Source organism: Mobula birostris, chromosome 23, assembly GCF_030028105.1.
Source record: "Mobula birostris isolate sMobBir1 chromosome 23, sMobBir1.hap1, whole genome shotgun sequence".
In the NCBI taxonomy this organism is placed as follows: domain Eukaryota; kingdom Metazoa; phylum Chordata; class Chondrichthyes; order Myliobatiformes; family Myliobatidae; genus Mobula; species Mobula birostris.
Genome location: NC_092392.1, coordinates 54,189,736 through 54,216,931, shown reverse-complemented (window position 1 = coordinate 54,216,931; position 27,196 = coordinate 54,189,736). Strand labels below are relative to the sequence as shown.

Genomic DNA, 27,196 nt, shown 5'->3' with positions numbered 1-27,196 from the left:
TCCTCCTTCCGCCGATCTGAGGAGCTATGTTTGCCGGTGGACGCTCTGCCGATCTTATCCTGTTCTGTGCTCCCGCTGCTTCCGGCGGGCGTTGCTCCCCGCTGGGCTCGGCCGAGGGCGAGAGTGAGAGTGATCGTCGCTCCGGCCTTTCCCGGCTGACGGTTGCCTCTTGTGCCGGCGAGAGGGGTAAAACCTGGAGCCGAGGATGAGCTCAGAGCGCCTGCAGGAGGAAGCACGGCCGTGGCAGCCCCGCCAGGGTCCGGACTGGCGGATCTGGCAGCCGAGACAGTTACGGCCCCGCAAGAGACTGCCGGAGCCGGGCGGCCCGGTGACACCGGCTGGCAAGCGACACTTCGCCGCCCTGGTGCTGGCCCGGGGAGGGAGCAAGGGGATCCGGCTGAAGAACATCAAGCTGCTCCTCGGCCGGCCGCTCCTGGCTTGGGTGCTGATGGCCGCTGTGGATTGCGGGCATTTCGACAGGTGAGCGAAGCCGGGACGACCATAGAACAATACGAAAGGAAGCTAGTCAATAACACTAAAGAGAATACCAGAGAATTTTTCAAGTACACAAAGTGTAAAAGAGAGGCGAGAGTGGATATCGGACCGCTGGAAAACGATGCTGGAGGGATCGTAAAAGGAATCGGTCCCAACACAGACCCCTGTCGAACACCACAAGTCACAGGGCAACCAGCAGAAAAGTTTCCTTTTATTACTATTCGTTGCTTCCTGCCAATCAACCACAAGTTTATACATGCTAGAATCTTTACTATAATATCAACGGCTGGTAGCTTGTTAAACAGCCTCATATGTAGCACATTGTCAAAAGCTTTGTGAAAATCCAAGTACTGTATACAACACCAACCGATTCTCCCATGAAAAGATTTACCTTTGAGAAAACTATGCTGATTACGGCCTATTTTATCATGTGCCTCGACGTACCATGGGACATCATCCTTAATGATAACATCTTCCCAACCACTGAGGTCAAACTAACTTGTAACTTTCCAGTCCTCTGGAACCATTCCAGAATCTAGTGATTCTTGAAAGATCATTACTGATCCTGTCCTGGTCGTCTGCCGGTGACTAGTGTTCCACAGGGGTCTGTGTTGGGACTGATTCTTTTTACGTTATATGTCAATGATTTGGATGATGGAATTGAAAGCTTTGTTGCAAAATTTGCATACGATATGAAGATAGGTGGAGGAGGAGGTACTTTTGAGGAAGTAGTGAGGCTACAGAAGGACTGAGACAGGTTAGGAGAACCGGCAAAGTTACAGATGGAACAGTGTTGGGAAGTGTATGGTCATGCACTTTGGTAGAAGAACTGAAAGGTTAGACTATTTTCTAAATGAAGAGAAAACACAAAAAAACTGAGGTACAAAGGGACTTGGGAGTCCTTGTGCAGGATTCCCTAAAGGTTAATTTGCAAGTTGAGTCTGTGGTGAAGAAGACAAATGCAATGTTAGCATTCATTGCGAGAGGACTAGAATATAAAAACAAGATGTAATGTTGACACTTTATAAAGCATTGGTGAAGCCTCACTTAGAGCATTGTCAGCAGATTTGGGCCCTTTGTCTTAGAAAGAATGTGCTGAAATTAGAGAGGGTTCAAAGGATTGAATGGCTTGTTGTATGAAGAGTGTTTGATGGCTCTGGCCTATATTCAATGGAATTCAGAATAATGAGGGGTGACATTGAAACCTATTGAATGGTGAAAGGCCTTGATACAGTGGACATGGAGAGAATGTTTCCTATGGTGGGAGAGTTTAAGACCAGAGTGTCAGAATAGCGGGGCGTTTTTTAGAATGGAGTTGAGGAGGACTTTTTCTAACCAGGGAGTGGTGAATCTGTGGAATTCTTTGCCACAGGCACCTGTGGAGGCCACGTCATTGGATATATTTAAGGCAGAGGTTGGTAGATTCTTGGTTGGCCAGGGCATGAATGGATCCAGGGTGAAGGGAGGAAATTGGGGCTGAGGGGAAGGTTGAATCAGTCATGAAATGGGCAAAGCAGACTCAATGGGCTGATTCCGTTTCTGTATCTTATGGGCTAATACAGCAAGATACAGGCCCTTTGGCCCATCCTATCAATTCTAACCCCTGTGCTCACCCAGTTAGTCCCAGTTTCCTGCATTCTGCTCATATCCTTCTCAGCTCAGTCCCTCTCTGTACCTATTAAAATACTTAATGATACTATCGTATCACTCTTAATTTTACTTCTGGTAGCTCGTTTTATACAGTCACTGCCTGCTGCATGAAGAAATTACCCCATTGCATCCTTTCCAAAACTTTTTCCTTTTATTCTAAATTTATGCCCCTTAGTTTTGAACTTGCTTACCCTGGGGAAAAAGACCTGCCATCCACTTTATCAATGCCTCTCATAATCTAAAACACTTTTATAAGATCGCCCCTCATTCCCCTATGTTCCAAGGTATAAAGACCTAGCCAGCTTCTCTCCATAACTCAGGCCCCCTCGTCGTGGCAGCATGCTTAAAAGACTTCTCTGCATCTTTCAGTTTAACCATGCCCTTTGTATAATAGGGTAACCAAACTGTACACAATGCACCAAATTTAGCCTCACCAACGACTTGTACAACAGCAACATAACATTCCAACTTCTCTACTCAGTGGCCTGATTGATAAAGGTTAGTATCCTATATTTTTCTCACCTCCTTGTCTACCTCTGACACTGTTTTCAAATTATGTCCTAGTTCCATGAACATCCTTAGATAATGAATTACAGGTGTCCCAAGGGGAGTTTTAGGAATCAGTGTCTAAAGTTTAGGGGTGACTGGGGGTAGGAGTGCAATTTTTTTTGTGTGGAGTATTTAATTTTGGGTAGCTTTGCATGGACCTGAGATGCAGTACAAATCTCTAAAACTGTAGCATCATGGTAGTTGATAATGAAATGTTCTTCAACTAACCTCTTGTTTCTTTTTGCTAAATAGTGTATGGGTTTCCACAGACCATGATGAGATTGAAAAAGCAGCAAGAAAGTATGGAGCTCAAGTGCACCGTAGAAGTGCAGAAGTATCAACTGATACTGCAAGTTCTTTAGACACTATCTGCGAATTCCTTGAACACCACAAAGGTACAGTAATTGATAATATTGCTGATTATAAATTTAGCACATAATACTTGGCAGTTCTACATTCAAAGTTCCTGTATTGTAAAGATGACTCAAGTGACCTTCTTGTTGGATTTGTTGTTTGTATTATGCATGGGTCTTAGATTTGATTTCTTCACAGCACAAAATCTCTCTCTGTATTTCTCTTGGTACAATTGGTAAGTAGTGCTCTGTATGCTGATTTACTGTGTTATTCATACAGCAATACTGTTCACTCAAAGCTCCAGTGCAATGTGACCTGCAAGCTTCACGTGCCAAACTGATGATCAGCTTGCAGTCCTCATTGCTCCTTGCACTTCACAAAGAATAACCATTCTCGTGTTAACTTCCATGACAGAGGTTGATGTGATCGCTCATATACAGTGCACTTCTCCCTGTCTCCATCCACGCCATCTCATCGAAGTCATAGAGATGATGAAGAAAAAGGGATACGATTCGGTGTTTTCTGTTATAAGACGTCCTCTTTTCCTGTGGCAGGAGATACCAGAAGGTAGAACAGTTTATTATTAGCTCAACAGTAAAATATGGATTTTGTAATCTACAGTTTGTGTATTTAAGGCTGTACTTTCTTAAAATGACGTTAAACCAAAAAAAATGTAAGTTTAGAGAGTTTGTTAATTAAAATTGCAAATGAGCTTCCTGATAATTATGTATGCTGAGAAATTTGATTCCATGATTCAGCGTGTTTTTCTGATTCTATGGAAGATGCCCATAACCTCAGTTAAGTGACTTCTGTGTTCCCTCTTTGCCTTAAACTCATAGAGGAAGCATTCGACAATCCATTCATTGCTGCCCTGCCTCACTTGTAATCCCAAAATGCTAGCAGATTGCGCATGCCTACTCATTTGTTGAACTTTTGAAAACTAGCACTGCAAGGTCAGGCAACATGTCCTTGTCCCTGTGATCACTCTTTCATTGTTAACAAACATTCTTTTCACAACTGTAGCCTGTATTCTCTCATTTCAGGAAGTTGTAATGGATACAGTGTAGAGGTTTAAAAACATGTCTGCAGTTAAAATGGAACTGTCAACAAAGAGCATCTATGCTGAACAAGCAAGCTCATTTAAAAAAAAGAGTAAATCATGTGGCTTTCAAGCAACACACACACAAAATGCTGGAGGAATTCAGCAGGCCAGGTAGCATCTATGGAAAAAGGTACATTAAGGGTGGGGGGTGGGGAGGATCACCAGAGGGAGGCAATGGGCGGGGAAGGAGATAACACGAGGGAGGGATGAGGGTTTGGGAAATGGAAGGTGGGGGGGGGGGCTAGAGGCATTACTGGAAGTTTGAGAAATTGATGGTATTCATGCCATCAGGTTGGAGGCTACCCAAATGGAATATAAGGTGTAGCTGCTCCACCTTATGGAGGAGGCCATGGATAGACATGAAGGAATGGGAATGGGAAGTGGAATTAAAATGGGTGGCCACTGGCAGACAGGGACTTCACCTGTCAGTCTGTTGGGGTCATATACTATGTTCGGTGCTCCCGGTGTGGCCTCTTGTATATCGGTGAGACCTGAAGTACATTGGGAGACCACTTCACCGAGCATCTACACTCCGCCGGAACAAGTGGGATCTTCCAGTGGCCACCCATTTTAATTCCACTTCCCATTCCAATATGTCCATCCATCTGTGGCCGCCTCCACTGTCGGGATAAGGCCACACTTCGGTGGGAGGAACAACACCTTATATTCCCTTTGGGTAGCCTCCAACCTGATGGCATGAATGTCGATTTCTCAAACTTCCAGTGATGCTTCCACTACCCCTGCCCCCCACCATTTCCCATCCCCTGGTCCCTCTCTCATGTTTTCTCCTTGCCTGCCCATCGCCTCCCTCTGGTGGTGCTTCTCTCTCCTCCCTTTCTTCTTTCTTCCGTGGCCTTCTGTCTCTTTCACCAATCAACCTTCTAGCTCTTTGCTTCATCTCCCCCACTCCAAGTTTCAACTATTGCCTGGCGTTTCTCTCTCCCCTCCACCCACCTTTCAAATCTACTCCTCAGCTTTTTTTTCTCCAGTCCTGCTGAAGGGTTTTGGCACAAAATCTCAACTGTACTTAATTCTATAGATGCTGCCTGGCCTGCTGAGTTCCTCCAGCATTTTGTGTGTGTGTGTGTGTGTGTGTGTGTGTGTGTGTGTGTGTTGGTTGCTCGGATTTCCAGCGTCTGCATTCTCTCTTGTATAGGCTTTGAAGCATGCAACTGTGCAAGGACACAATGTGGCCTCAAACCAGGAACATACAATAGTGGGATAAGAAAAGTGTCACCAGGACTAGCTCTGTCATCCTAGTGTAATTAATAAAACCAATTTTCTGTTTTAAGCACACTGCTGTCTTAGGGCAGTGGCATTATGTGGGAGATCCCAATTACAGGAGCCTCTTTTTTTGGGGAAGCTTGTTGTCTCCATGTAATTAATAATTGAACATGGTAACTTTTCTGCCTAAGCTTTCATCTCTCAATCCCAGCACTGAGATGGTCCTCATGTAGCAACATGCCAATTCTGCTGAATTGTCTGTCCACCCCAGGACCCGAAGGGTCTTGGATTCTGGCCCTTTAGTCTTGCCCAACTCTTTTACCAAATCCTTCTGACCACACAATGTAATGGAATGTATCTAAGCAGGTTTCAGGGATTTGGCTGGAGAAACAACACGAACGGTATGAGGTTACAAATACTTAAATTTGTCATATATTTTCTGCTACCTTTAGTCAGGTCTTTTTTTGGTTCAATCATTTGATACACTTGCTGGAATAGAACAGGAACATTATAGACAAAGTTTTGCAGATGATACAAAGATTGGCATTGTGGTTAGTGTGGAAGATTGCCAAAGAATACAGAAGGATATAGATCAGTTGTAGATATGGACAGAGTTGAAGTATCCAGCCATGTGTGAGGTATTGCATTTTGGGAGATCATATCTAAAAGGGCAGTGTATAGTTAATATTAGGATCCTTAATAATATTGACGTACAGAAGAATCTTGGGGCCCAGGTGTAAACGTAACTTTGCTAGATCAAATAACGACAGCACAAAAAGATCATTACTTATCTTTCCACCCGTTTATTTCTTTGAGCTCAGCAGGTGAGTGAACTTGGACCCGACATCAGGGAAAGAACCTTTCTCATCTCCCCGGCGGTTCTACAAGTTCACTGCCCGATGTCAGAAATGTCAGAAGTTATAAGGCCACTGATACAAAAGAACAATCGGTTTGATAACTAATCAGGCCAAGTTAATGGACTATTGATACAGAGAACAATTAGTTTTGTTAACCATTCCAGCCAAGTCAATGGACTATTGATACAGAGAACAATCAGTTTTGTTAACCATTCAGGCCAAGTCAATGGACTATTGATACAGAGAACAATCAGTTTTGTTAACCATTCCGGCCAAGTCAACGGACTATTGATACAGAGAACAATCAATTTGTTAGACACCCCAGCCATTTTAATTAAAGAAAAGGATGTCCTAACCTGGTTTGCTGGAGCCACAACTTAATTACGAAGATAGGAACGTCCGTCAAATTTATGCTTTAACTAAGAAATTAATTTCCATCAGGTATTGCTTTTTGTCAAAATCAAAAGGTGTGAAAAGCCCAGAGACACCTATGTAGATCTGGGTGAACGTTAATCATCTTGCTCCAAAGAAGGCAGCTGTGAGACATTATTCAAACACACTGCAGTCAAAGACATAGTACTGAATTCATTGTTTACAGGGATCGGAGAATCCCCCATTCCCTTAAACTTTATCACAGGTCCATAGCTCTTTGAAAGTGGATGCACAGGTTGATAGGGTGATAAAGAAAGCCATTGGCAAGCCTGATTTTATTAATTAGCAAGGTCCACTCCTTTCCTAGTGCCCGTCCTGGTACCTGGCTGAGCTCGTACTTTACTGGCCTCTGCCTGTGAGGCACTGCCAAGTTGTTTCCAATGAGCAAACATGGTCTCAGTCAGAACGCCTTCAAATTTTTGTCAGCTCCTGGCCTTCAACAGAGCATGAAACATTTTCTCATGGTAATTTTATTTGTATTCAAGTTCTTTCCTTCGCTTTGGTCTTGCTTTGTCAGGGATTTATTGTGAAAAATTTAGGTTTAACCTATTCTCCTATCTCTTCTGGTTGTGAAGGTATGTTCACACTCCATGAACTCTATAAGCAGGCATCCGTTAGTCTCGTGAGACCATGGATTTGCGCCTTGGAAGGTTTCCAGGGCGCAGGCCTGGGCAAGGTTGTATGGAAGACCAGCAGCTGCCCATGCTGCAAGTCTCCCCTCTCCACGCCACTGATGTTGTCCAAGGGAAGGGCATTAGGACCCATATAACTTGGCACCGGTGTCGTCACAGAGCAATGTGTGGTTAAGTGCCTTGCTCAAGGGTACAACATGCTGCCTCAGCCAAGGCTCAAACTAGCGACCTTCAAATCACTAGATAAACGCCTTAACCACTTGGCCACACGCCAACACTGTAAACTCTATAACCTCTGCTATGAACGTCCAATGCCTGCCCTAATAGTTGCTGTTTTTGCAAAAAGGGTACGCCCGCAGCTGGTGAATCTTGGCTTTGGAATCCACAAAATACTGCCTGTACATCTTGCTGTATACAGCAAAATGTAGTGGGATCTTTCCCAGTAGATTTCGAGGACTCAGATCAATGATGGACATTACAAATATTAAAATAGTTGCAAGGTATTAACAAAGTAACAAGTCACTGGAGTGACTTTCCACCTAGTGATTATCTTGGACGTTTTTATTGGGATTGCAAGGCCCTGTTAGACATTGGTAGCATAGAATATTTCCAGTCCATTCATTGGTGAGACTGATGGTGAGGGAGCTATGTTTCCTTGCAGTGGCAAGGACTTGGTCTTGGCCAAGGGATTGCTGTGAACGTAGCGGTCTGTCACAGACCTCCAGGGGAGAGAGCAGAGGCCTTTGCTGGAATCGTGCTGGGTTGGGGCCTGGTCCCTTTTGTTGGTGCTGCCCTCCAGTGTTCACGCGGTGGAAGAACAAGCTGGATTAGCCGCAATCTACAGTTATGCCACTCGGATTTGGGCGATATTATTTTTTCCTGTGTGTGTGTTTTTTATGGGTTTCTAAAATCTTAAACATATGTGCCATTTACAGTGTGCTGTTAGTAATGTATTTTGCACCTAGGTCCCAGAGGGATGCTGTTTTGTTGGCTATATTCATGTATGGTTAAATGATAATTCAACTTAACCTTGGAATGTTAACTAAGTAATGAGCCTCACACCGTGTTGCCTGCCGGTGATTCCATAGAACCGGCCGATGGCTGGCTCAGAGATCTTAAATGATGGTGATCCCAGTCCAGGGAAAGGTCCAATGAGCTCATTTATAAGCTTGTCCTTACATACAGTAGTCAATGAACGAACACTTAACCATAATTATCAGCTCCATTTTAAACTGCACATCAAATGATCAGTTTCATTACAATGGGATGGCAGAGTTAGTTCCTCTGGGGGAAAAAGAAACAAGTACTGCATGTACTATTCCCACACTGCATGTCCCTACAGTTCCGTGGTTTGAGAACCGATGATGTCCTTGCAGTTGTACGCTTCAAGGCCTCTTGATTTCATTACTTTTTTGACAACTGACAGCTCTGTTTTACCTGCAGGCATATTTTTAACCCTTCCACCACAGAGTGAGCTTTCAATTAACTTTCTGCCAAAATGCATTAGTTAATATAAACTGAACTTGCCAATATTAATGAATTCGAAATTAGGTGAATGTGGTCAAGAAATGCTGAGTATTTGGCATTGGGTTGGAATGCACTGAAACATACTTGGTGGACCCTCTGGCATTTTTCACCAATGGTGCCAGCAGATTTAGGTCTCCTGTGTGAAAATGGATGGCCAACATTTTCTGCCTATCTCAGCAGTGGCCCTGCTGTGCTGTGTGGCTGGACTCTGTAAGGTTTCGAGAGTTTCAACTCAAACCAGTACGACTTTGGAATCTACTGGGTCCTATCTCAGCTGTTTCATAATAATAGTAACGTATTTCTAGAGTACTTTTCATACGAGCACCGTAGTTCAAAGTGCTTTACAATGGGCTAAAGTGCAAACATGAAAATAAAAGATAAAATGGTTTTAGTTAAAAGCAAGATTAAATTGGCTTTGAGCTGGTGTTTAAAAGTGTCAACTGAGTGCATTCCTTATAGTTTCAGATATTAAGTTCCACAGTTTAGGGGCATTATTCAAAAAAGCTGACCTGCCAATATCTTTTGAGGAGGTTTGTTTAAATTTTGGGGGCTGTGGGTGTTGTGGATAGACTTGGAGGGTTGACTGAGTTTACAGCGGGACATCGATACGATGCAGAACTGGGCTGAGAAGTGGCAGATGGAATTCAACCCAGATAAGTGTGAAATGGTTCATTTTGGTAGGTCCAACTTGAAGGCAGAATATAATATAAATGGTAAGACACTTGGCGGTGTGGAGGATCTGAGAGATCTTGGGTTCCGTGTTGATAGGACACTCAAAGCTGCAGTGCAGGTTTAAGGCATATGGTGTGCTGGCCTTCATCAACCGTAGGATTGAGTTCAAGAGTCGTGAGGTAATGTTACAGCTATACAAGACCTTGGTCAGACCCCACATGGAGTACTGTGCTCTGTTCTGGTCACCTCACTACCGGAAGGATGTGGATACTAAAGAGAGAGTGCAGAGGAGACTTACAAGGATGTTGCCTGGATTGGAGGGCATACATTAAGAGAGTAGATTGAATGTACTTGGCCTTTTCTCCTTGGAGCAACGGAGGATGAGAGGTGAATTGATAGAGGTGTGTAAGGTGATGAGGGGTATTGATCGTGTGGATAGTCAGAGGCTTTTTCTTAGGGCTGAATTGACTAACACGAGGGGGCACAGTTTTAAAGTGCTTGGAAATAGGTACCGAGGAGATGTCAGGGGTAAGCTTTTCACACACAGAGGGTGGTGGGTGTGTGGAATGCACTGTCGGTGGCGGCAATGGAAGTGGGTGGATACAATAGGGTCTTTTAAGAGACTCTCAGATAGATACATGGAGCTTAGGATAATAAAGGGCTATGCGCTCGGGAAATTCTAGGCAGCACAACATCGTGGGCCAAAGGGCCTGTAACGTGCTGTAAATTTCTATGTTCTCTGTATGTAAATTTAAGAGACTGGCAGAAGGAGACTGAGAGTTGTTATTCTTGATCATTCACTCACATGACATGACCATCCCAACCAGCTAACAGGGTCCTGCCAAACAGGTTGTGCTTTCTCTTGATTAGTATGTTCATGCTTATAGTTACAGATAGAAAAGTGCAGGTTGATTGGTTTTTCTTTAACATTTTGGGTGGTGGGTGGATAAAAAAATGTCCCTCTAGAAAGTGACCACTCAGTCTCTTACACTTCAGGGAATAAAGTCTGAGAGTGTCCATACTCAGTAAAACTCAGGCCTAACAACACTTGTAAACCTTTGCCTTTTTTTTCCAGCTTAATAATGTCATTTCTATAACAAGGTAATGAAAATGGTATAGTATACTCCAGGTGAAACCTCACCAATGTCTTGAGTAACTGGAACGTAACATCCCATCTCTTATTCTCTGCCCTTACTGATTAACTCCAGCGTGTAATAGCTCACTTCACCACTGTCCACCCATGAAGCCACTTTTAGGGGGCTTAGTACTTGTACACCTGGGTGCCATTATTTTCAAATTCCCCAGGGTCCTATTGTCCACTGTGAAAGTCCTACCCTGGATTGACTTCCCAAAATGAAACACCTCACACTAGTCTGAATTGAATGCCATTTGCCCTCTTACCAGGTAGCAATTTGATGCCATGGTCACTCTGGTCCACAGGCTTAACGGGTAACTTTATTCTTAGTGCTTCATGGGACGCAAATATCACTGGCAAAGTTACAATTTTAGTAATCTCTAATTAAAGACAAGTAAACTGTCTTGAGGGACTGTAAAGAAACACCTTATCATCTTGCTGCAGTGTACTTGTAGAAAGGAAGGGCAAATTAGCAGATGAAGTTCTGTAAGCAAATGGGTGCATAAATATGTTTTTGTCAGGAGTGAATTGGGTAATTAAGTGTTAGTGTTGAACGGAAATCACAAAATCACTGCAATTAGTGATCTAAAACAATAAAACTGTTCAGATACATTAAAATGTTGCTTTCCCAGGGGTGGGGTGGGGTGGTGTTAAACCAAAAATGTACCTCAGGATGTTTTTTTGTTGGTCTAAGTTTTACTTTGCTGATGGTGTTTATAGATTTGGGTGTGCTATCTGCATTGAAAATATTCTGAAATTCATCCTTTGTTCTTCTTTCTGATTCAGCAGCAAGAGGTGACCATAAGCAAAGAGGTACTGTATGCATATTCAAAGTTATAAGCAATTACTTTATTAGAGCAATATAAAGAATAAAATACAGAAAGAAAAATGATTAATGAGTTAGTAAAAGAAACAAGGTAATACTTGTAAATCAGTCACTGAGCCAAGCTATACACCCTCCCCTTCTTGATGTCTTTTTATCTGTCTCTGTCTCTTAGCAATATTCTTGACCCAACCTAAGAGAAGGTTCTCCCTTGCACAAAGAAATTGTCCCTTTTTTTTAATACCCTTCAAAAACCCCTTTCCCTAGTACTTCCCCATGGACCGATACCTGGTGGTACTGCACAATAATTTTTCCTTCCCAGGCAAACGTATTTTTTATCAGCAACTCTGAGCTGTAGACTAGTATTTATGTTAGTTCTCAAAGCACTTGCTGTGGTCTTTTACTTTCTCAAAACATTCCCACATTCCCTCACAGCATTTTGTCTTACAAACTTCCATTTTGTGTTACACGTTTTTGTATATACCAAGGAGGAATCAATTTTTTAGTTTTTTCTTTACATCACTTGAGTAGAATAGGCAATTACTTGCAGTGCACTTTTAAGAGGATTATGCTTGAAAACCATAGCCCATCAGTGGTAGAAAGAGGGATTGATGAGTGGGATACTACTTAAGTGAACTGCTACATCTAAGATAGAGTGTGGTCTCCTGCGGTTTATTGGAGCTGCACTCATGCCCCTTGGGTCTAAACCTAAGAGTCGATAGGTAGAGCTGGGGTGAATCTTCTCTTTCTCTGGTTTCTCATCTATTATCCTTATCTTGTCTGTGACATTTATACCTTGCTTGCTTGAACACATTCCCACTGGAGATGCCATTTCACTTCTAGGTCTTCATCTTAATGTCTATTTGAAGATTTCTGAAAGTGAGAGCAGACATGATTGAAATGGTATGGTGTCAGTTAAAGATTCGTCCGGCTTCAGGGGTACAGAATCCTCGGTGAAGAATAATAGAAAACAACAGGAGCACCGGTGTGGAAGCAGTTATTGTGGAGAAGGTGGTGACGCTGAGGAAATGAAATGGAACCTTTTCTGAGAACTGAAAGGAAGAATGTTGAACTAAGGTAGTTGCGACTCCAGGAGCTGCAGAGCTAACTGCTGCATGTGTTTGTTCTCAGGATATTAGTAGGAAGAGGATGAATTTGGGAAGCTAAGAACTTGTGGAGGAATGCATGAAGAAAATTGATGGAAGATTCCAGAGAAGAACAATTGATTTATCATTGTCAGATGTACTGAGATACAGTGGCAAACCTTTGTTTTGCATGCCTTTCAGACAGACCATTCCAAAATAATCTAGGACCTCTCCCACCCCAGACATTCTCCCTTCTCTCCTGTCAGACAGAAGATACAAAGAAAAGCCTGAAATCACATTCCACCAGACTTCCACATCTTTCATCCCACTGTTATTAGACTTTTCTTTGTACTCCTTTATATATTGTTCTTGTGGAATGATCTGTATGGATAACATGCAAAACAAAATTTTTCATTGTGCCTTGTGTCACGTACACGCAACCCTGTAAAAGTATCAGCAGCAATAGAACACACCTGGAGTCTGGTTTTGACGTTAAAATCCATTATCGTTATTAGTAACTACTAAATACAGTAACTTAACCAGGTGATCAAAAGTTAGCAGTGTTATGCATAGATAGGTGTATAGATAAAGTTCCCAAACTTATTCAAGCTCAGGTGGCAAGAGTTACAGTCTTACGATGGTATGTAAGAAAGTTCAGTTCAATCCTCAGGTTAATTAATGCGAGATATTTGTAATCCAAAGGCGAATGTTTTGAGAAGGCAATTACGTCGATATTCCACAGATTCCACGACGGCAATACAAAATAACAATAGCAATAGGTTTTATCTCCGAAGTTGTTCCACTCCACACACGAAGTATCACCAACAGTGATCTTCAACGAATATCCTTTCAACACAAGTGGTACCAAACCTGAATTCAGCTACGGGTCATCCCAAAGTGGTGGCCACAGGATACTCAAACTGAATCCATGTATGGATTATCACCAACAGTAGCCTATCACAAAGGGGACCCTCTTCCAGGGAAAACTACCACCCAGGCAAGGGTAGACACACCGGTAGATTCCACAAGGTTACCCCAACCACTCAACGTGATAGCCACTTATCCAGTTCCACGACATACGAAATAACTCCAACAGTGATTTGCCACAGGGGTGCCTTTTTCAGTGAACTACCACACCCAGACAAGGGTAAACACACATGTGGTATTCACAAAGGTTTTCCCCTCACCAGGGCACCCACTCCTGTGGATTAACTATGTGACAATCACACTTTCATATTCAAATGCAATCAAACTCACCCCTCATGGGCTGCCTGGAGAGAGTCCAAACAGCGACCTTTTTGTCACTAGGTTTCTTCTGTTTCAAACCTTTCTCTCTCCTCTCTGCAACTGCTTCCAGATGCAGCAACTTATGAGAGTCATTTATCAATACTCTGGATCAATCTCAACTCACCCCTTTTGGGTTACTGAAAGTTTAAACCAGCAACTGGCTTACTGGTGTCTTCCATTGACCGAATCCGTCTTGACTCTGAGCATGTGTCTCCCTATGTGTGTCTGTAAAATCTGACCTTGCTTATTCAAAACAAACCATGAGAAGCTGTAAACATTCATTGTCCATCAAATAACCCCACCTCTCTCACCATAGTAACCAAGCAATTTTGCGGTCAGTAGAAATCCAAAAGTCAGTCTCATTCTCTCGGCGTTTTAAAGTGACAGTTGATACATGTAGCAATATTAAACCAGTTGAGGCAATAATGCAAGGAATGGTGCAGTTACAGAAGAAGGGCAGTGCGGGTGGACAAGAAAGATTGAGAGATTGAGTTTCTCTTCATCATTCACTAGGAGTTCATCTTTACAGATGTAAAAGTACCAGGGAGTTGTGTGTGTAGGCTGAACAGTATTGGAAGAAAGAATGTCTTGTGTCTCACATTAGTAGTTAGATAGTGTAAGGATGTGCATGTATGCCTGCATTAATTACTTTGTTTTGTTTTTTTTCCCCCTATTGAAGTACAGTCAAAGGAGAAATTCCTTCAAACTGCTAACTTGGTTATCTTGCAGGAAATGAGATGACAAGACCTTTGAACTTTGATCCAAATAAGAAACCACGAAGAAGAGACTGGCCTGGAGAGCTCTGTGAAAATGGATCGTTTTATTTTACTACTACAGAATTACTTAGGAAAGGATTGCACCAGGTTTGTGACATGTATAAAATATCCATGAATGAACTTTACTAGGAACAATTTGACCTTTGAACTATTTCATGGCAACTGATTTTCTTTGGGCACAAGACAAAGGATATTGAAGTACAGCTTTGTTATCCTCCACGCTGTTGTACTGCTCAAAGGTTTGAATGCTTTCTGTTTGTGATATAGTTGGATGTGCACTTGGAAAAGGTGCAGCTTCGGTGTGATGTGCTGTCTGGACTCTCCTCTCCTTTACCTTGAAACTGGAAGTGAAGATGTTAAGGGAAAAAAATCAGCTTGCATCCATGATTTCAAGTGAGCTATGTGGAGACGAGCTGTAAATATAAAAGAATATAAAAGAAAAAGATGTTGGAACCTGAGGCTATTGCACTTTGTGAAGCTAAAAATATTCAAGGAATTTCTATAAATGGGACTATTCATAAGATCTCCCTTTATGCGGATGATCTTTTGGTTTATGTTTCGAATCCCGAAGAATCTATTCCTAGTTTATTGAAATTATTAAATGAATTTGGATTGTTTTCAGGATATAAATTAAACCTGCATAAAAGTGAATTATTTCCTTTAAATGATTCTGCTTCTATATATGATGACATTCCTTTAAAAGTTACAGATTCGTTTAAATATTTAGGTATTATCATCACTAAAAATTATGGAGACCTTTATAGAGCTAATTTAGTTCCCTTAGTGGATTTTATGAAGCAATTTTTTTCTAGATGGAATCCACTTACACTTTCGTTAGCAGGTCGAATTCATGCAGTTAAAATGATGATTTTACCAAAATTTTTATATGTACTTCAAAATATTCCTATTTTTCTAACTAAGAAGTTTTTTAATCAGGTTGACTCTATTATTTCATCTTTTGTTTGGAGTAATAAAAGACCAAGAATTGGAAAATGTCATTTACAAAAATTAAGAAAGGATGGAGGTCTTACTTTGCCTAATTTAAGAATGTATTATTGGGCGGTTAATATATGTTATGTGTGTTCTTGGTTATATTGGACTGATAAAAAGGAACAACACCTTGGATTGATCTGGAATTGAAAATTGTGAAACAATTTCATTTCACTTCGTTATTAGGAGCTCCTTTACCTGTACAATTAGCCAAAATTTCTATTCTAAATATAAATCCTATGATTAATCAATCATTACGAATCTGGTACCAGTTTTGTAAGTTTTTTAATCTTAAAAAATTTAAGCTTTTTAGTTTAATTTATGGATACTATTTATTTAAACCTTGACTTAGTCATCCTACCTTTTTTCTTTGGAGGAATAAAGGAGTTTATTCCTTCATGGATCTGTTTCAAGAAATTTGATTGATGTCTTTTGAGAAATTAGTAACTAAATATTCTCCCTCGCACTCACATTTCTTGCAATATCTTTACAAGAATATTTAAGTAATTTTCCATATATACAAGATTCTGACCTGTTAGACATTATTTTAAAAATGAATCCTTTAGTGAAAGGTTTTATTGGGAAAATTTATAATTTACTATTACAACAGTATAATTATCCTTTACTTAAGGTTAAGCAAGATTGGGAAAGAGAGCTTAACATGACCTTGATAACAGAGGATTGGTTGTGAATTTTGAAGCTGATTAACTCTTCTTTGATTTGTGCCAGTCATTCTCTAATTCAATTTAAAATTGTACATCGTTATTATTTGACAAAGGAGAGATTGTGTAAAATATTTCCTAATGTAAATAGTCAGTGTGATAGATGCAAAACTGAGATAGCTACATTGACACATATGTTTTGGTGGTGTTCTGTATTGAAACAATTTTAGAAATCTATTTTTTCTACCATTTCTAAAGCTTTAAAAATCAATTTACAACCTAATAAATTGACAGTTTTGTTTGGTATAATTCCTCAACATATTCATGGTATTTCTTCATCAGACCAATACATAATTGCATTTGTCACATTATTGGCTAGAAGGGCTATTTTATTGAAATGGAAAGATGCCTCTGCTCCCACTTTGATACAATGGTTCTCTCAGGTGATGTTATGTCTTAGTTTGGAAAAAGTTAGAAGTCGAACTTTTGATCTTAGATTTGACTTTGAGAAAAGGTGGGGTTCTTTTGCCCGTTATTATCATTTGATTTGAGTTAATAAAGGTGGTCCTTTTCCGATGCTTGGATATATGGATTTGGTTGGTGGATTGATGTCTTTTTTTTATGGAAACTTGTATGGCGTATAGCTCCGGGTTTGTGCTCCAAATGGTTTTTTTCCCTGTTTTTTTTGTTAATAGTTTTTTTTTTGTTTTAGTTAGTAGGGGCTCTTTTTTCTTTCTTTCTTTTTTCCAAAAAAAAGCTTTAACATTTTGTTTTTTTATTATTATTGATGTACTGTTCAGTTTGGTTGATAGTTTAACTCTTATTCTACATATGGATATGTTGTCTTGATTATTTTGATGTATTTTTCTCTGTTGTTGATTTTCAATAATAATTAATAAAAAAGATTTAAAATAAAAGAATATTATTCAGCACAACCTGCAGATATGCTGAGATATGGTAAAGCTTTAAACTCAATGGGCATTAATGTTTAATGCTCATTAAACACACCAATAACATTCTTTATTTCAATATTTTTGGAGGTGTTCCTATAGTACTGTGTATTTACATGAGGAGCATATCTCAATTAACTATCTCTGAAATATTTCAGTTGAGAATTCAGATACCTAATAGAGCTTTTCTTTACTATATTGTAGATGGATGGCTCTGTAGATGACAGGCATTGATTGACAAAACAAGTATGCCTACAACAGTCTGTTGAGTGGCAAGATGGAGGGTGATGACCCTCTCCTGAACATGTGCTGGGGCTTTCAATGTAGCCTAGTTAACAGATATTTGTCTGTTTCTCAGTGTGGTTTATAATGGCGCAAGAGTCAGGGATGTTCTAGGGCTATTGGCTGATTACAGTATTGTTGGGTGTCATATTACTTAACTCAGTACCTCTATTGAAGTGAGAACAAAAGTTTCGAAAATTCCAAAATGCCGATCAGGCTCCAGCTGTGAGCCTGCTCTTTTTGCAGAGAATTTTGTGGTTTACTCGCCTGTTCTTGTAATTTCAAAGTGAAGTATTGTGTGTTCCTTACTGCTAAAGATTATTTGAACCTGATGCTTAATATTACCGGCTGCTACTCCTGTAATCTCTGATCTTAAAGTTGCTTTCCCTCCAACAATTTGGTCACTATCACATTTCAACTTGTGGAAGCTTGATGTGTAGAAATGAGCTGCTACACTTTTCCTTTGCAAGGGAAAATTTCATTCCCGCTACATGATTAATTGTTCAAAATTCTGAGTCGTGCGGGGTCTGGAGCAGGGGTTCCCGGCCTTTTTTATGCTATGGACCAATGCCATTAAGCAAGGGGTCTGTGAACCCCAGGTTGAGAACCCTTGGTCTGGAGGGATGTGGATAGCTGAGACAAAGGCCTTTGGAAATCAGCATAAAACTAGCTTGCAGAAGGCGGAATGAAAGACATGAGATCACTGAAAAGTCCCTTTCACTAATCAAGGGAAATTTACTTCCTAAGATGGATTTTGAAGTGATTTTCTTTTTAAGGGAATTTGCTGTGAAGAATTTTGTCTTAACACAGCAAGTTGTTGTTCCTTTTTGTGCATTGTGGCTTATCAGGCGGCATTTTTGCCGTTCCCATAGCAATTGACTGTTTTTTTACTAGATCGCTTGATGCTCAACCCAGCACAGATAGAAAGCGTGCAAGGAGCCAGCCGTATTCAAACTCTGGACGATTTGCCATAAAGTCCAGTGCTGATGACACTAGACCACCGGCTGGCTAAGTGTAACAAGAAAAAGACAGTTACTTTAGGAAAATGCTTTACAACATTGATTTTGTGATAACATTTCCCCCTTCTTTCTACCCAGGGTGGTAAAATGGCGTACTATGTGATGAAGCCAGAGCACTGTGTGGATATTGATGTAGACCTCGACTGGCCCGTTGCTGAGCAAAGAATGAGAAGGTAAATTTAACACATACAGCAGCAGTACACTGCATCTTTGTGCACTATGAATATTTTAAGTAGTTAAGTGAAGTATTTAATTCCTGTTACAGATGTTACTGAACTGCTTTGAGATGCCTTTGGGGAAGGAGCAATCTTCTGTTTGTAGATAGAGAAGTTACACATTGTATCGGAGGGATGGGAAGTTGGGCGGGATGTGGCGTGGCTCTGCTGGTAAAGAATGGCATCAAATCAGTAGAAAGATCTGACATAGGATTGGAAGATGTTGAATCCTTGTGGGTTGAGTTAAAAAACTGCAAGGGTAAAAGGACCCTGATGGCAGTTATATACAGGCCTCCCAACAGTGGCTGAGATGTGGACCACAGGTTACAATGGAAAATAGAAAAAGCATGAAAAAAGGGCAATGTTATGATTGTTGTGGGAGATTTAGTCATGCAGGTTGGTATTGGATCTCAAGAGAGTGAGTTTGTTGAATGCTTACGAGATGGCTTTTTCGAGCAGTTTGTTGTTGAGCCTACTAGGGTATCAACGATACTGGACTGGGTGTTATGTAATGAGCTGAGGGTGATTAGGGAGCTTAAGGTAAAAGAACCGTTCGGAGGCAGTGAGAGTTCGACTTGAAATTTGATAGGGATAAAGTAAAGTCTGACATAGTAGTATTTCGGTGGAGTAAAGGAAATTACAGTGGTATGAGTGAGGAGTTGGCCAAAGTAAATTGGAAGAATATGCTGGCAGGGATGACAGCAGAGCAGCAATGGTGTGATTTTCTGGGAAAAATGAGGGAGGTGCAGGATAGATGTACTCCAAAAACAAAGAAATACTCAAGTGGTGTAATAGTACAACCATGGCCGGCAAAGAAATTCAAAGCTAATGTAAAAGCAAGACAGAGGGCATACAACAAAGAAAAGAATAATAAGAAGATAGAGGATTGGGAAGCTTTTAAAAACCTACAGAGAGCAAATAAAGAATTGTTAGGAGGGAAAATATGAAATATTAATGCAAGCTGGCAATCAATATTAAAGTGGAAAGTAAAAGCTTTTTCAAGTATGTAAAAGAAAAGAGAGCTGAGAGTGGATGTAGGACTGCCAGAAAATGAGGCCGAAGAAGTAATAACAGCAACAAGGAGATGGCAGATGAACTGAATGAATATCTTACATCAGTTTTTACTATAGAAGACACTAGCAGTGTGCCAGATGTTGAAGGGTGTGAGGGAAGAAAAGTGAGTGCAGTTACTATTACAAGGGAGAAGGTGCTCAAAAAGCCGACAGACTTAAGTGTACATAAGTCATCCGGATCAGATGAACTTCACCCTAGGATTCTGAAAGAGGTAGCATTAGAGATTGTTTAGGCATTAGTAGTGATATTTCAAAAAGCATTGAACTCAGGCATGGTGCCAGAGGACTGGAAAATTGAAAATATCACTCCACTCTTTAAGAAAGAAGGAAGGTAGCAGAAAGGAAATTATAGACCAGGTAGCCTGACCTCAGTGATTGGGAAGATGTTGGAGTCAGTTGTTAAGGATGAGGTTATGGAGAACTGGGTGACACAGGACAAGATGGGACAAAGTCAGCATGGTTTCCTTAAGGGAGAATCTTACCTGATGAACCTGTTGGAATTCTTTGAGGAGATTACATGTAGGATAGGTAAAGGAATGCAGTGGATGTTGTATATTTGGACTTTCAGAAGGCCTTTGACAAGTTGCCACACATGAGGCTGCTTACCAAGTTAAGAGCCCATGGTATTACAGGAAAATACTAGCACGGTAAGAGAATTGGCTGATTGTTACAAGGCAGCAAGTGGGAGCGGAAAGATCCTTGTCTAATTAGCTGCCAGTGACTAGTAGTGTTCCACAGGGGTCAGTGTTGGGGCCACTTCTTTTTACTTATGCTGTATATCAGTGATTTACATGATAAAATAGATGACTTTATTGCCAAGGTGCAGATGGTATGAAGCTTGGTGGAGGGGCAGGTAGTGTTGAGGAAATAGGTAGGATGCAGAAGGACTTAGATTAGGAAAATGGGCAAGAAAGTGGTAAATGAAATAAAATGTTGGGCAATGCTGGTCATGCACTTTGGTAGTAGAAGTAAGTGTGCAGACTATTTTCTAAATGGGAAGAAAATCCAACAATCTGAGAAGGGACTTGGAAGTCCTTATGCAGACACGCTAATGGTTAACTTGCCGGTAGAGCTGGTGGTGAGGAAGGCAAATGCAATGTTAGCATTCAGTTCAAGAGGTCTAGAATACAAGAGCAGTGATGTGATGCTGAGGCTTTGTAAGGCACTGGTGAGGTCTTGTCTTGAGTATTGTGAACGGTTTTGGGCTCCTCATCTAAGAAAAGATGTGCTGGCTTTGGAGGGGGTTCAGAGGAGGTTCACAAGGATGATTCCAGGAATGAAAGGGTTATCATACGAGGAACATTTGATGGCTCTGGGTCTGTACACGCTGGAATTTAGAAGGACGAGGGGGGATCTCGTTGAAACGTTTCGAATGTTGAAAGGCCTAGACAGATTAGATGTGGAAAGGATGTTTCCCATGGTAGGGGAGTCTAGTACAAGAGGGCACAGCCTTAAAATAGAGGGGTGTCTATTTAAAACAGGGGTGTGGAGAAATTTCTTTAGCCAGAATTGGTAACAAATTCCACAAATACAGAGGGTGGTGTATTTGTGGAATTTGTTACTACAGGCACCTGTGGAAGCCAGGTCATTGGATGTATTGAAGGTAGAGCTTGATGGGTTTTTGATAGGACACAGTATCAAAGGTTATGGGGAGAAGGCTGGAGAGTGGGGAGAAGGAGGGGAAAAAAGCATCAGCCGTGACTGAATGGCAGAGCAGACTTGGTGGGCCAAATGGCCTAATTCTGCTCCCTTGTCTTATGGTCTTATGAATTAGGAATCACGTTCTCTTAATAATATTTAATATTTCTGCCGGTTGTCTACCCAAGTTTTTGTTAGTAAGCTGAATATTATTTTTCTTTTCTGGATAGGCATGGTTACTTTGGCAAAGTGAATGAAGTAAAACTTGTAGTTTGTTCTCTGGACTCAGAGCTCAAGCGTGAATGCCAAGTTCGTGGATATGAGTTGAAAAACATGCCACAAATCAAAAAAATGAAGCAAAGTGGCATATGTGTAAGTTTTTTTTAATTGGACTGTTCTATGAAAAACTCTGATGCTTAATGGATAAGATTCCAGAAGGCATTTGACCGCAAATAGAAACAGGTTTTGCTCATGTACACAATCTGGGAGTATTTATCTTGTGATAGGAGGGATCTGTGGGTAAAGCAATTGTAACCAATTGAGTGGAAGAGTTAGAATACTCGGGGGATCTTTTTACTTTGTACATTTGATAAATTAAAATTTTGATTATGGACTCAAAATGTAATTCAGTAGAATGAAAGAAAAAGGATAAAGGGGTTTGTTATATATTGGTTCCCACATGAACAAAAAGCTGTAATGCTGAATCAAAATTAAGTTTATTATCACTGCATATAGTGAAATTTGTTGTTTTGTGGAAGCAGTGTAGTGCAATCCATTAAAGATTACTATAAGTTGCAATAAGCATATATAAAAAACTAAACAGTGCAAAATGACAGCCATATAGTGTCCAGAATTCTGATAGTGTAAGGTCTTCTGCATCCTGTACCTCCCTTCCGATGGTAGTAATGAGAAGAGGGTAAGTCCCAAATTATGAGTGTTCTTCATGATGGATGCTGCCATAAGGCATTGCCTTTCCAAGATGTCTCCAGTGGTGGGGAGGTTAGTGCTCATGTTGGACTGGCAGAGTTTCCAATCCTCTGCATCTTTTTCTGATCCTGTGCTTTGGTGCCTCCATAGGAGATAGTGATGCAGCCAGTCGCAATACATCTGTACAAATTTGCTGGAGTCTTCGGTGACATCTCAAAAATCCCCAACCTCCCAAAGAAGCATAGCAGCTGGCATGCCTTTGTAATTGCATCAATACGTTGGGTCCAGGATAGATGTTGACAGGAACCTGAATCTGCTCACCCTTTCCATTGCTGATCCTTCAGTGAAGACCGCTATGTGTTCTCCCAACTTCCCCTTTCTCAAATCCATAATCAATTCCTTGGTCTTATTGATATCAAGTACAAGGTTGTTGTGACACAACTCAACCAGCTGATCCTTCTCTCTCCTGTATGTCTCCTCATCATCTGTGATTCTGCCAACAACAGTTGTGTCATTAGGAAATTTACAATGGCATTTGAGCTGTTCCTAGCCACACAGCCATGAGTATAGAGAGAGTAGAGCAATGGGCTAAGTACACGTCCTCAAGGTGTTGGTTTTCAGTGAGGAGATGTTAATTCCTATCTGCACTGACTGTGGTCTCCCAGTGAAAATGACAACTTTGTATTTGTGTGTTCTACAGGTCTTTAAAGTTCACTTTCCCCAAATTGTAAACCTATGCAGATTCAGGGTGTCAATTCAGAAACGTGATCACTTTTAATGTTGTGCCTGGAATTAGGTGAGAAAATGCAAGAAAAATGGCCATGTCCAAAATGTTTGGCTACGCTAATAAATGGATGCACTGCTTCAAGTTGCAGTGCTCATCGAACTGTTGGTTAGTTGTCCTTATTGAAAACAGACTCCTTGGTCCATGGTGACAACCATTTATACTAGTTTTATTTTATTTTCCCCACATTTCCTTTCATTCCCCCACATATTCACCACTTCCCTACACATTAAGAGCAACTTACCTTGTTTCATGAGATGTGATGTAGTTCTTTGTTCTGTGGATGACAGGTAGAACTGATTGCTGATTCTAAACAATTGAAGGAAAAGACAGTGGGAGAATGGATAAAGAAAATGGGCATTGGTTGGGAGAATGTGGCTTACTTCGGTAAGTGTTTCTTTCCTAAAACACTGTAAAGCCAGTGTAAATGGTTTGTCTATCTCGATTAAATGTTAAAAAATAGCAGGAGATTGTCATTTAACACATAGAGCCTGCTTTGTCATTCAATGTGATTACAGCTGTTTCCCAGTCTCGATGATATATATTCAGTCCCCACCTTTTTCTGTTCAGAAATCGTTCCACCTACTTTTGTAAATATATTTAGTACGTGAGTCTCCATTGTCTTCTGTGATGTGAATTCATTCGATTCAGCATCAAAGTGAAGAAATTTCTGTTCCATCTCGGTTCTGGATGTCTTACTCTGTTTCTTGGGACTGTGACCCGCCCCCCCCCCCCCCCCATTTTTTAAGACCACCCTACTGTAACCCACAGCCAGTTAAAGCATCCTTCATTGAGTTCCTGTCTCTTTCTTCTGAACTCCAGAGATTACAGGTCAAGTCAACACAATCTCTCTCATAAAATTCTACAGCCTTTCCTGGAATCAGTCCAGTGAATGTTTAATGCATTTGTTCCATGGCAGTTTAATCCTTTCTTGGGTAAGGAGATCAAGACGCCATGTGAAGTATCACAAAGGCATTTTATAATGGGAGTAAAACATCCCTGTTAGTGCTTGATTAAGTCATATTGAGTTTATTATCATACGCCCAAGTACATGAATGCACAGATGCACAGAGAAACTTACTTGCATCAGCATCATGGACACATAGCACTAGATACACAACATTCAGAAGAAAAACCTCAAGTTGAACATAAGTTATTCTATAAACTATGCAAAGTAATCACAATCAGAACAAAACTCCGTAATGGTGCAATGGCGTTACTATACTGAGGTTGTGATTACGAACCTGCCATTTGGTTCAAGAACCAAATGATTGAAGGGAATTCTTGAACTTGGCGGTGTGGAATTTCAGAGTACTGAACCTCTGGCCCGATGGGAGCTGCAAAAAGATGGATTTGCCCAGATCATGGGATTCTTTGATAGATGCTGTCTGTTTGAGGCAGTGCCTCTTAGATTGGTGAGTAGTGATATACCTGTGATTAGGGCTGAGTCCACTCCTCTCTGCAGCTTTCTGCATCACTGCACATTCATATTGCTGTAATAGGCCATGATGGAGCCAGTCAGAATACTTTCAACTCTGTATCTAATGGAGTTTGGACTTTCTGGTGATGTGCCAGACTTACTTGATCCTAGAAAGAAAAGATCAGCAGTCCTTCCTTGTGATTGCATCTATGTGCTGGGCCCAGGACAGGTCGTCCAATTTTGTTAGTGCCCAGGAATTTAAAGCTACTGATCTCCCAATGAAAACTGGTGCAGGCAGACCTTCCTCCCGCTTCCTGGAAACAGCAATCCATTCTTTAGTTTTACTGATGTTGAGTAGCAGTTTCCTGTGGCCCTGGTCAGCCAAGTGTCCTATGTCGCTCCTGTGTGTCTGCTTTTAGTGGATGTTGTCCATAAGGGCAGCTTAATTCATTTTGCAGTCTCCTGGCATTAAGTAAAATGTCACAATAGTTTTTCCTACAAATATACCATCTTAACTTGTTCTCTTATTTATCTTACCAAGTTTTAGACTCAAAAGAAAAGCTAATAGGTTTGTTGAAAGTTTTTGTCCTCGTATAAATACCAACTGGTTTATCAATGTCATAGTATCACAGGTTATATTATAGGTTGTAACGTTTTCCAAGCTATTGATGTATTAAAGTCTACTGAGGTTACTTGGGGCATGTTTGAACTGAGCAGATTTTACCACATGACTGAGCTCACTGTCTTTAGTAAAAGTCGTACAAGTGTGCTAGATTGTCACTGGAAATTGTGCTTGAGGAATAAGTATTGGGATTTTGAATGAATCACATTCACACTTGAAGTATTAAAAAGCCATATTGTATTTGTATTAGACAGGAGCTTGATCCTTCCAGGGGAGACAGTAATGAAGTCCCAATAGTTAATAAGTTTGGAAGGGTGCAACATATTTCATGGGAGGCTGGGTAAGAAGGTGCAGGAGAAATGCTGATGGAAATTGAGGAAGGGTAGGAGACAGATTGAGTAGAGCATTAGCATCAGCTTTGGATTGGCTGAGCTGGGTGCCATGGTAGAGTAGCTGTTAGCATGACACTATTACAGCTTGGGGCATTCCGGAGTTTGGATTTGAATTCTGGAATACGGGATCTCTGTACATCCTCCCATCCAGTTTCCTCCCACAGACCAAAGACGTACCTGGTAGGCTAACTAGTCATTGTAAATCGTTCCATGATGAGGTTTGGGCTAGTTGGGTTTGTCAGGGGTTGCTGGGGCGCTGTGGCTGGAAGGGCCCATCTGTCCTGTGTTGCTGTATAAAAATAAGTAAAATCAATTACCTGTGTCTGCAGCACGTGCTCCATTAGAAGGCATTGCCAATATACCCAGTGACCTTGGAGTTGGGGCATGGGGTGCAGAGGATATGAGAGGAGGAAAGAAAGCTCATGCTGGTGGAATCTCAATCAAAAATAGACATACGGTAACAAGAGAAAATCTGCGCTGGAAATCTGATCAACACACACAAAATGCTGGAGGAACTCAGCAGGACTGGATAAGGATTTCGGCCCAAAACGTCGTCTGTACTTTTTTCCATAGATGCTGCCTGGCCTGCTGAGTTCCTCCAGCATTTTGTGTGTGTTGCATAGACATATAGTACCTACCTCAGCTCCCAGAGAAGTGTATCTGGAGGCTAGAGAAATGTAATGAGAAAGATGATCCATGCTAGGAATGTGTCCTCTCAAAGAAGACTATGCTATGATTAAAATGTTCAATTCACAGGACAGTGTGGTGCAGATACCAACACTGACAAATCTTTGGTTTCCCACAAAAGGAAATGCTGTCTCTGATCGCGAGTGCCTGAAGAATGCCTTCGTTGGAGGTGTTTCAAATAATGCAGCAGCGCAAGTTCGGGACGTGGCAAACTACATCTGCAGCAGCTCGGATGGAATCCGTGACGTGGAGGAATTTGTTGACTACGTGACAGTGTTGATGGAAAAATACAGAGCCGAGATCCAGGAAGAGAGCAGAGCATCTGAAAACACTGACATTCAATGTACTGAAGAATATCTGAAAGCCAAAAAAAGTAAAAATGTGAATTTTAAGAACCAGAGGAAGCGGGGAAGGGTGTAGGAGGGGAGATGCTGAGACAATAGCAGAGGCAGGGTAGGATAGGTCTATGGCCATCATTCTAAATGCAGTAACTAGCAATTTGACTCATAGTGTCCATACTGGCCACAAAGTACTTGTCCAATTAATCCCATCTTTTTATTATACATAGATATCATATACACACCTCTATGACAGCATTTCATATTCATTTAAATTTGCTACCCCTCCTCTCACCCTTGCATATGTTGGGTTTCTTCTCTTATCCCTACTCTACTACCCCCCCTCCCCCCACTTCAATCATTTTCATCGACAGGCTAAGAAATTAGGCATTTAGAATAGTGGAAATCCAGGCCCCTTAGAAATTTCTCCCCTTCCACTTCTTTCATTGTCATTCTGCTCCCCCCTTCCTCTTCCTACTCACCTGCCCATCATCTCCCTCTGGTGCCCTCCTTCCTTCTCGTTCTCCCACGTCCACCTTTCTCTCACCAGATTAATTTTTCTGCCCTTTACCGTTTCAACCTGTCACCTCCTTGCTT

The 27,196-nt window shown here is 41.2% G+C and overlaps 1 protein-coding gene across 3 annotated transcripts; it reads left to right on the top strand.

The window, feature by feature from the left end:
- LOC140186660 (N-acylneuraminate cytidylyltransferase-like) lies at window positions 1-26,952 on the top strand. Of its 3 annotated transcripts, none has more exons than XM_072241081.1 (9): window positions 1-480; window positions 2,947-3,089; window positions 3,463-3,615; window positions 11,419-11,442; window positions 14,554-14,687; window positions 18,582-18,676; window positions 21,660-21,801; window positions 23,431-23,527; window positions 26,383-26,952. In XM_072241081.1, exons 1-9 carry the CDS (start codon window positions 206-208, stop codon window positions 26,679-26,681), a joined length of 1,362 nt encoding a protein of 453 aa, XP_072097182.1. In that variant the 5' UTR covers window positions 1-205; the 3' UTR covers window positions 26,682-26,952. The 3 variants fall into 3 exon arrangements, with proteins under 3 accessions (XP_072097182.1, XP_072097181.1, XP_072097183.1); XM_072241080.1 differs by having other exon boundaries at window positions 11,416-11,442; XM_072241082.1 differs by lacking the exon at window positions 11,419-11,442.
- Window positions 26,953-27,196: the final 244 nt, after the last annotated feature.